Genomic DNA, 11,295 nt, shown 5'->3' with positions numbered 1-11,295 from the left:
AACCTCACCTCCTCCTCCTACCTCTATGGACGTCGATGATGCAATACCTTACACACCAATATCCTCTTCATCACTTTTCAGTGAACCCTTCTAGGTGAATGTGCTCTTTACTTTGAGATCTTGGATTTGATTATATCATTTCTTCTTTAGGTTGAGCCAGTGATCATTATCACCATTTCTGGAGGAGGAAGTTTTTGTGGAACACCCCTTACCTTTGTCCTTAAGGGTTAGCGGTAGCATGTTTATTTGTCCTCGAGGGTTAGCGGTAGCATGTTTATTTGTCCTTAAGGGTTAGCGGTAGCATGTTTATTTGACGAAGAAAATTCTTTATGTTCTTAAGCAATGGCACCTAGATTTATCTCTGCATTTTTTATTCTTTAATGCCAGTGCTAAGGTTTATGTCCTTACAGATGATGGTGAACTTTGCATCTTGTTTTAACATTTGGATAATACTTCAAATTGCCAGGTTTGATAAGTTTTTAAGTGGATGGGTATCATCCACAGAGAGAGAGAGAGAGAGAGAGAGAGAGAGAGAGAGAGAGAGACTACTCAAGTGCAAGGTTTACTTTTTGTAGGGAAATGAGACCTCATTTCATCTCTACACTGTTTGACTATTCATATCCTTGAATGTTTTTTATTGCCCACCAACACAAAAACAACTCTCTAGTTTCTGATTCAGCTCCAAATCGGAAGAACCCTGCATAAAGCAAAATACAGCTTTCATAAACAAACCTGATATCATCATCGCAGATACAGCACAAGAGAAGGCTCCCTCATCAACGGGCATTCTAAGACGAGAGAAACTCATGCAACCCATTGAACACTAGAGGGACCCTATGCAACATACAAGAATATACATCTCTCTCCTATTCTCTGCGGCATGTTTTAGCATGCCAAAAACCATGTCTTTAACACTTCAAAATTTAGCAGACAAGATGAGGATAAGACTCTGAATTGGAAGACCGCCAAGTTACATCCGGCACCATAATGCGCATGTTGACCTACAATTGAGAAAGCTTCGGTCATGGCATAAACCCCAACAAATGTGGCACCCTTTCTCAAAATGAACGCTCATGAGAAATGCAAGCTGACATGTAAGGAGACCATCATAAGAGTTCCGTACTGCATTTCCAGGACCTGGCAGTTTGGAGACAGCTGTGATAGCCTCCATCAACCTGCCTATGCAATTGAAACATGTTTGGGAGATCTGGACATGGGGATGGGTTGATTTGAATCTCTTCAAAATCTCTGCCTGCAGAACTGCTCTTCAAGATACAGCTCGGAAGGCAACAGACTAAAAGGTATTGTTGCCTGCATGCTTAGCAAGGAGACTTCCCTTAGCGACCTCAGAAGATATCACACCTGCACATAAACAAAAAGCGAAGCAATGGCATCTTGGAGCTACAGAAGACAGACCACCCAGATTGACAATTGCAACACATGATTTAGTAAATGAAACAGAGGAAGGCACGTTGGTGTAAACACCGACAAGAGCAAACTTCACAAGATTCAACATTGTGATGCAAGCAGGGCATCTCTCAACTAATTCTTTCCTTCATCTGTGGATTCCCAAGCTTTCTCAACTAATATGCGAATGAGCCAAAGGAATCCACAAACCAGCTTTCAAAAGAAACAACCATCTAAAACCAGCCATCCAAAAGACAGAAATATATGATAACCGCAAATTGCCTTGCCAAAATGTATCAACACTATTCTTGGTGTATGTTGCCACTTACACATACCGATAGCTTAACTGCAAAACAGGAATCAATTAGCTCCTTTTAAACTATTTGCATCAGTAATGACGCAGTTGTTCTGTATAGTGTCACAAAAGTATAGACATACATGCGTATAAGTATATCATGTACAATTTTTGCATCTCAACCACTCTCTACGCATCCCTCTTTCAAGAAAAAGTTATGGCCGCGCATATGCATCAAGTGCCCGTGGGAGAATCGCTTTATCAGGAGCAGCATACTACTCCAAAGTAAGTGGGGTAGCCAAACAGCCGCATCTTCGAAACACGGCAGTCCCAACTGTTCTCATAATGAGTTGTTGGGCCTCCTCCAGCAATTGCACAACCTCAGAAAAGGGGGGCCTTAATTCAGGATTTGCATCCCAACACCGAGTCATAATTTGTGCAAGTGCAGGAGAACAATCAGTTGGTATCTCTGGCCTTTTACCTTTATTAACAACTGCAAATGCTGCTTGGACTGCTGTCATATCTTGAAATGGAAGATTTCCTGTTATCAACTCCCACAGGACAATACCAAAACTGTACACATCCACCTTGTTATTGTAAGAACGGCGTTGTATCATTTCCCTGCACATACCAGACAAGTAAAAGAGATGTTTGAGTTCAATACATACATTAATATATTCAAACTTTCAAATGTATACAAGATAATGTTCAGAAGCGAGAAGGAGAAGAGAGAGGTGTCAAGCCAGTAGCTCAATAACTCCATAGGCAGAATGATACAAGATGACCCAAGTGTGGACAAGGGCTGCACTGATATAGTGAGCCAACTTTGGGTTGGGCAAAACCTCTAAAAATACCCAACACAGAAAATCCACAAAACTGAGGAAAAAATATCAAATGAGCAACATGCCTGCTGCAGCCCCTCGATGTGCCTAGAATCCCTACCTTGAGGGCGAAAGGGTAGCCAACCCACAACCAAGGACATGAGTGCACGTGAGGAAAGCCGTAAGCAGAAGTGAATACATCTAGAAGGTGAATGTAAAGCTCTCTAACAGATGCTAGTTTATAAAAGCTATTACCAAATTTGTTGTGTTCAATTGCTTTGTTTTTAGGCCTTGATAAGACTCTTCATCCAAGTTCCATCAACATTTGAAGAGCACAAACTCTTGGTCGAAAAAACAACATCCCTCTTGAAGTACGCTTGAGAAGTAAATTTTGGGATGATGCATTAGCGAAGATGCCTGGCTTAAGGCTGGCAGCTTGCTGGTATATACATCTCCATTAATGGTGAGTTGCACTAAAATGAAAATACACTGAAAGTTTACTTCATAAGTAATTTCAGTCTCATAATGAGCAAGCACACAACACCACAACAAAATGTAGTAAACGATCCATGTTAGCCAATAGGCAGGCCCTAAATTTAAGGGCAGAGTAACCAATTTTAACATGAAAATCCTAACACCTGCGTTTACCTTCAAATATCTGGTGAAGCAAAAAACCACGCAATCTCTTAAGAATAGCGGCTATGCCATTAAAATGAACACTAGCAAATCAAAGCGAGAAGACTCTTACGGTGCCATCCAGCGGTACGTTCCCGTCTCTGGGGTCATTCCTTCGGTTTGCACCTCAATTCTTGCAACTCCAAAATCTGCTATCTTGATCGACTTGTCAGCAATCAAAAGGTTGTCTGACTTCAAGTCCCTGTGAATAACCCCAAAGCTATGAAGGTACTCCATCCCTCGAGCAACGTCAAGAGCGTATTTAACTGCAAGGCGCAATGGTATGACACGTCTCCGGACAAGAAACATCCTCAAAGAGCCCCCTTTCGCATACTCTGTGGCAATGCACCACACCAGAGGTTTCCAACATGCACCAATGAAGCGCACGACATTCTCATGTCGAAGAGAAGCAAGCATCAAAACTTCCTTAGCAAACTGGTTTTCTAAGAACTGTGCCCGCTCAAGGTTATTCTCTGGCTTATCAAGGAGCTTAATAGCAACTTCCTCACCATTGTAGGTACCTCTGTAGAGGCGGCCAAAAGCACCTTGCGCAAAGGCAGGGCCCATGTGGAGACGACGTAGATCAAGGGTCCATTCCTCGTATCCCTGGAGGCCAGCAGTAGGGTATCTAGCATCCATAAGGGCATTTGAAAGAGCATCGTCACCAGTGGAAATTGAAGGTGAACTGTTTTGAACAACGCTTCTTTCTGCTGTGGTACCTTTAATGTGGTCAGGTATGAGCATGTCAGTTGAGGCCGCCGTAAGATGGTTGGAGCCCTCACTACTATACACAGAGCCACCATAGGCAGAAGGGTCTATGTCCATAGGCGTACTGTGTGAATAGGGCAAGCGGCGATAGTCGCCATCCATGAACATAGGGTAAGAATGCCCATCAAGCTGCATTTCAGCGAGCAGAGGCAAACCCGTAATTACGCGATTCTCAACAGACCCCCCTCTCTTTCGCCGAGCAGACTAGGAATGCTTTGCGCACGGAACCTTCACTACATTTCTGCAGAAAAGGAAACGGCTTACATTCCATGCACTCCTTGAAGGCAGAAAAACGGCGAGGTGATGAGCTCTCGACCCCACGCAAAGATTGATTTGATAGTGGGTTGTCAGAGAAGAAGCATTTACTTCATCAAACTAGCAAAGTCGGAGAAGAGACAGCGTGCCAGGGTCGTAGGTCGCTGAAGATCATGAAGATGCAGTAGATCGTCTCCCACGCGCGAGATGTGTGTGTGTGTGTGTCCGTGAGAGAGAGAGAGAGAGAGAGAGAGAGAGAGATGACTCGGACGACAGCTTTGATAAGCCTGAATAAGCGGAGCGACAACAAGACTGAACGAGTACAAAGCTTTGGTAAAATTGTCGCCAAATGACACGAAATGAAATCAAACTACAACATTGTCATTCAAACATTCAGCAAGACTCTAATATTACAAGAGGAAAGCCTGCACATATATATAGATATATGTGTGTGTGTGTGTGTGTGTGTGTGTGTGTATAGAGAGAAAGAGAGCTCTTGTGCTTTGTTTTCCACAAAGTATGTTACCTTGTTTTGACTTGATACGTTGTTTAAGCACCATTCCTAATTCTTGTGCATTCAATTTTTTGTGCCGCCTCCTACATGCGAGCAATTGTGTAACTAATACTCATCAACACATACCTCATTCTCTTGCATGCTTGAAGGCCATTCTTCCAAGCTCGACATTTTTCTCATTTTTGACAAGCACATAGAAGAACCAATAAAATTGGAGAAAAATGGCATTATCTTGATTACTCTCATAGCATTGTCAAAACGCCTCACCCAATCAAAAAGGTCAACCATGCAAGTGTAGTGCTCTTTGTCTAATTAAAATGCCATATGTTTCTATCATGCTATCAAAATCTGGTCCTCATTGACCTGAGTGATTTATCACACTAAGAAAAGTGATAATAGTTGAAGAGGTGCCCTTGTGTTGCATCCAACCAAAACAGTTCATAGTTTCCTTGTGGGACATAGCCATATTGGGCATATATTGTAGCAAACACTATGCATGAGTAGGGTAAATGGACTAAATATTTGTATTTGGTTGAATTTACGTATAATTCTTCATTCCCACGCTCAATTGGGATGTCTCCTTTTCAAACATTACATGGACAAGAGTGTATTACTCCACTCAAATGGACATACCCTTTCATACAGGTTCAAGAGTCCAAAGAAATGTTAAATGAAATGCAACTACAAACCAATCTTATAGGACAGGATATTAAGACTGCTCAAGATAAACAGAAGAGTTATACTGACCTTAAACGATTTATCAGACTTTTTGAGGAGGGCGATTGGTATTTTTGAAAGTGAAACCCAAACGTAGTTCCTTGTCAATGGGTAAGTGTAAGAAGTTCAGTGCCAGATATTGTGGATCTCTTGTAATAACAGAGAGAATTAATGATCAAGCTTATAGACTCTTGTTACCGCCACACATAAAAGTACATGATGTTTTTCACCTCAACTTACTCAAGAAGTATGTACTTGATCCACAACATATTCTTGATGATTCTCTATGATCTACCTCTATCGATGAAACTTTTGAAGTATATGTGGGCTTCTGTCGCACGTATCGAAGCAACGGACTTGCCTAACATTGTGTGTGAGCCACAAATGGGTCCAAGCACGCAACTAGCCTAAACTAGTAAGCTCAAAGATGACAATGGTGTGTCACTCACCGCTCTACACTTGCTGTCGTGGAGGATTCCTTGCTGTCGTGGAGGATTCCTCGCCGCAAAGAAGAGGGAACCGTTGCTACGCTGCGCTCAACCGCCTCGCCACCGTCGTGCCGCTGCAATGCTCCATCACTCTCTCTCTCTCTCTCTCTCTCTCTCTCTCTCTCTCTCTCAAGCACACACACACACACACACACACACTAGTACACAAAGGAGACAGAGAAGGAGATGGAGCGAGAGCACTAGAATGAGGTATTTTAGGTTTAGATTGACTTTTATATGGGCTTGTCCATTCACATTTGGGTGCCCACACTTAGCCAATCTTACCCAAACATTATAGGTTCCAGTTTTAGAGTGCGCCTCTCATTGGCGATCACTTATAGCCATTCCTACCTGATCGACAAGCCCGGCCAATAACATAATACACTACTAGCGGGTCCAACAAGCCCGGCCCATGGCTACATAAAAGGTGGTCGCTTGGTAGTAACATACTCCCCTTCTTGATGTAGATTCCGCCCTCGAAAGCTGGTGAGAGAAAGCCTGTTTTGTCCATGTTGTAGAGCATCTGGATTTGAATCTGCAATGCAAAGTCACTGTTTTACGCAAGCAGAATTATATGGCAATAAATCATGAGAGGAATGTAAGGTACATGTGAAAATGAGTAAATGCAAGATTTATAAAATGCTAGACTGCCATTGAGGACAAATAAATTGCACTTTGATGAAATTAATTAATCAAGTGTTTTGGACTTATGGGTGAGTTTATCAATTAGTTAGCGATGACTAAGGTTAAAACAACTACTCTAGTACTAGCTAAGCTAAAAAGATTATCTAAATGCAAGATTCCCTATTGTGCTTTTCAGCTTTGATTAGCCAACTAGCTCTCACAACTCCAAACAAAAGCATAAATTTTAACTATAAGCTCGATGGAAGTCTTTCAAATGTCATTTTTTTTCTTTTTTCTTTTACTTTGATTCACAATCATTTGATGTGTGTGTTTATTTTGGATGTCCGGGGCATTTTGCTTCTCAAAGAAAAGCACCCACACTGGGAACCTCTAGGGCTCTAGTACCATAGACAGTACATGTGAGTGAAGTACCAAATCAAGCCAGGATTTCTCTTCCAGCGTAAGATTTTTCATTTGTGGCACTTATGTTTTTTGCTTTCATTTCCTTGGTATTCTCACTAGTGTCTTTTGTTGTTTAAGTGATCAAGCTTCTCTATGCCTAAAACATTCCTAAGGTCTCAAACACTCAGATAATTTTATCAACTAGGACTAGTGGTCAAGTAAATGAGTTAACCTAAAGTCACTGTCTCCTAATCTCAAGGCTCATCTATAAGATTAAACTCTAGTTCAATCAACTTAAGCAAAGGCAAACTGATACATCTATAATGAAAGATAACAAATATAACTATTGCACTCAAACAAACCATGAAAAACCACAATTAGCAATTATACATATCCACCAGCATGAATCATGGAAAGTAGTATACCTGGAGGTATTGAGTTGCTCATTTCGTCGAAGCAGACGTCCTCAGTCATGTGCATGGAAATCCATATAAGTCCTACATAACAATATCAAACAACAAGGCACTATACCTCTAGGAGACATGTCAGTGTGAAAAAATTAAAACTCCTAGAAAACAAACTCAAAACACAATCCAGACCCCTAACCTATCTATCTGTCATCCCTTTTAGAATCAAGGAGAATTTTAGCCATCTCTGAGAATACAGATAGATTTGGTTAGGTCTTTAAAACATAAGAGTTGTTTCGTGTGCTGCTTGATGTGACATGGTGAATTTGAACTTATGTGTAGGATTTGATAGAGTTCTCTCTCGTTGCTAGTCGCTCTTGCTCTTTTACTATTTGTTATTTATATTTTTTGTTTGTTTGCTAGAACTAGTATAAGGCTCTGTATATACAGTCCCTCAATTGCAGAGTTCAAATGTTAGGGAAGAAAATTTAAGAGGATGGGGATCCAAAATATTGACGTGAGTGAGGACTCTCCCCTTCCTTGGGTAGGTCATACTGTTTGAAATGTGCTCGTCACCCTTTGAAACCAATTATTCCAGCTGGTAATAGATGAGGATTTTTGCCAATAGTTTTCTATTACCTTAGGTGCCTCATCGAGTTGCAAGGGTGGTAAGGTACTCTCCCACGATCGAACTTGAATGGTTCATCAGAACACTGGGAGGTGTGGATTCCTTTGTAGCTTCATGGAGGTCCACTATTGTAGGTGGAGGCTGTGGAGAAGCTTTTACCTCTATGGATGCATTACATGAGGAGATAGAAGCTTCATGGGACTCCCCCCTTCCTGAGCTAGGTGGAATAATTTGGTTTTGCCTTGGAACCCAAACTAGCTCTGGAATAGGTGTGTAGCATTCTGTGATCTTTCTCTTTCCACGGTCTGCCATTGGATTTGGAGTTACACTGTTTGACTCACATGGTTTTGTAGTTGATAGGGAAAGACACATTTTACGTTTAAGTACCCAAATTTGATCACTTCCATCATAGTAGCCTTGGGCTTCTAATAGTCATTTTGGAATCCATTGTGATTTGGTCTTGACTCTCCTAGAGTGCGCTCTTGGTTTTCCATGAGAAGTTTTTCTTGAAATGGATGGAAGGGTTGAGGTATCTAGAAGTAAGGCCTTGGGGACCCATTGATATGTACTCTTAGGTCGTGCAGGTTGAGTACTTGCACTATTAATGCTTGCTGCAACTACAGGTGTTGAAGTGCTAGGTTCATGGGCAGCCGACAAGGACGAGTTAACCACTTTGGTTTGTGAATCTTGGCTATCCTGCAACTTTTCTAGAGTCTGCAACGTAGGTGACTTTGCTTCATGGATAGGGGTAAGAGTCGGTGGTCGCGTCGTGACACTACCAGTACCCCAATCAATAGTGCATTTGGTTGCCAACATCCACGTGCGTCCAAGGTTTATGTTGCCCACCATAGTTTCAGCAGGCATGACCAAAAAGTCTGAGCTACAACCCCATTGTCATAACTGACAGAAGTGTGCCAGATACCAAAAATTATGGTTTTTTTCTTGTTGACACCCTTGACTTGGATAATACTCTCAGATAGAGATGGCTTTTCTAACTGACACCACAAAGCTAATGGGGTAGTCCAATTTATGTTCTCCTAGTTGAGCTAGAACACACCCAATAGCAAAGTTTGATGCATCAATATGCACATGGAAAATTATATTCCAATCGGGCACTCATAAAATGGGATCACTTGTCAAGGTCTTTTTCAATGACTCATAAGCATGGTCACACTCTGTGGTCCAGTGGAAGTCAATAAGAAGCTTGTACAAAGGACGAGCTATCTCGGCAAAGTTTAAAATAAACCGTCTATAATAACCAACATGGCCCATGAACCTTTGAACTCCTTTATAGTTTGTATGTGGTGGCAATTCAGCAATGTCTTTAATTTTTCTTTCTTCTGTGGAAATCCCATTTTTGGACACTATATGTCCTAAAATGACTCCATGTTTAACCCAAAATTGGCATTTGAAAGGGTTTAAGGAAATGCGATACAATCTGCACTTCTCAAACACTTTTTGTAAGCATGATAGATGTTCTTCTCAAGAGGAATAAACACAAAGTTCATCTAAGAAAGCTTCACAAAACTCCCTCAAATATTCTCTAAAAGCAGTGTTTATTAATCTTTGAAAGGTAGCAGGGGCATTGGTTAAGCCAAAAGCCATAACATGAAATGCGAACACTCCACATTCGATTATAAAGGATGTTTTAGAGCTTGGTCTTCTAGCACAATTGTGATTTGATTGTATCCAGGGTACCCATCTAAAAAGCTATAAGCTTCCTTTCCTGCAACTCTTTCAAGTACATGTTCTGAATATGGCAAGGGGTAATGGTCCCTCCTAGTGGTGGCATTGACCTTCTTGATATCCACGCACACTTTGAGTTTCCCATTCTTTTTTGGTACAATCACTATTGGAGACACCCACTTTGAGTGCTCAATAGGGTATATGAATCCACATTTCACAAGCTTTTCAATCTCTACTTGAATAATCTTTGCATATTTAGGATTCATTGGGTAGGGTCGTTGCTGAACTGGTTTAGCCATGCTATTCATGGGGATTGTGTGTTGCACCACGGAAGGTGGAACACCTTTCATACCTTGATATGTCCAAGTAAATATATCCCTGAATTCCTTGAGAAGTTCTTTAAGTACACACTCCTCAGTCTCTGTCAGGGCAATGAAGACAAGTTTGGACTCTTCTCCTGGGTCTGCTAACTCTATTTCCTTAATTATCGTCGGACCGTCATAAACTCCATTTCTTCCATCAATAGGTTTTCTTTGAGCCTTTGTATACACAACTTTACTTTCCTCTATGGTGTAGGATTTGAAATGTTCAGGTGCAAGGTGTAATTCTGTGGGGTTCTGTTGTTCTGTGGACTGTGATTTCACTTCCGATTCCTTATGTTGTTGAGCTAACTCTCGATTTTAACGTCTCCTTATAGTACGGCTCAACTTTGGCTTCTTTGTAGCCTCTACTTGTTCGATGTCAATGGGTTGTGGACTACACCACATAATGCTTTGAAGGTATTCACCCCAGTTATCGACCAACTTCCGATGAGCATCACATAACCCTTTATAATTAAGCCATTCTGCGATAGATTTCTTTTCATTTACTCTAGTATGCACATTTGCTCAATATTGTTTATCGCCTCTTATATCTCTTACTCTTCTTGTCTAATTTTCAATTACGGTCGATCTCTAGTGAAGAGTCACTAGATGAATCTCTACTTGTGTCTTCTGCTCCCTTGGATAGATTGTCATCTAGGGTACCACTGGGCCCTGAATGGTTTGTCCCCACATTTGCACAAAGATTTAACTCAGATTCTTCGTCCTCAGAGTCAATTTCAATTGATGATTCTGACCCCAAATCGTGTGGGCTATAGTCTTTTGAGACGCTACTAGTTTCAATGCCAGTCAAACCTTCGTCTTTTAGGTCATCAGAAGCTATATGCATTGCTTCTAGTATATTTAAGAGTACGAGTGGTGGTTAATCCACATTGTCTGACTCAGACACATGTGTAACAATACTGCAACGGGGCCGAGTGAATTGTGGTGTTAGATATATGATCAATTATAAATCTATTTCCTAGAGGATGTGCTCGACCAGTTACAAGATCCACTCGAATGACAGAATCTTAGAACTACAAGTAGACATGGTTTTTAGACCAGTCATGCACCATTTTTGCTTCCCTCATGAAAGGACGTCCTAAGATCATCTCAGATGCCATAGTGTGCTTGGACAAATCCATAACAATGAAGGTAATTATTATTTTATGTCCAAAGACCTTGATCTTGAGATCTTCTAGCATCCCAATAGGTTTAAGAATAGACCCATTGGCCATGTTTACTACTA

The 11,295-nt window shown here is 41.2% G+C and overlaps 1 protein-coding gene across 1 annotated transcript; it reads right to left on the bottom strand.

Moving 5' to 3' along the window:
• Positions 1-1,670: 1,670 nt before the first annotated feature.
• Positions 1,671-4,514, bottom strand: LOC147450086 (serine/threonine-protein kinase STY13-like). The gene is made up of 2 exons (XM_086519417.1): positions 3,272-4,514; positions 1,671-2,323 (listed from the first exon to the last, which is right to left on the bottom strand). Exons 1-2 carry the CDS (start codon positions 4,099-4,101, stop codon positions 1,978-1,980), a joined length of 1,176 nt encoding a protein of 391 aa, XP_086375543.1. The 5' UTR covers positions 4,102-4,514; the 3' UTR covers positions 1,671-1,977.
• Positions 4,515-11,295: the final 6,781 nt, after the last annotated feature.

This window comes from Adiantum capillus-veneris, chromosome 9 (genome assembly GCF_014529385.1).
Source record: "Adiantum capillus-veneris isolate H3 chromosome 9, ASM1452938v2, whole genome shotgun sequence".
Taxonomy (NCBI): Eukaryota; Viridiplantae; Streptophyta; class Polypodiopsida; order Polypodiales; family Pteridaceae; genus Adiantum; species Adiantum capillus-veneris.
Note: the sequence above shows the minus strand (reverse complement) of the source record. Positions and strands in the feature narration are given on the sequence as shown.

Bases quoted from the DNA above. Each gene is read 5' to 3' on its own strand.
- LOC147450086 (XM_086519417.1), bottom strand. From the start codon at position 4,101: ATGCAGCTTGATGGGCATTCTTACCCTATGTTCATGGATGGCGACTAT. The intron at 2,324-3,271 runs GTAAGAGTCTTC...TGGTATGTGCAG, and splicing joins ACGTACCGCTGGATGGCACC to GGAAATGATACAACGCCGTT.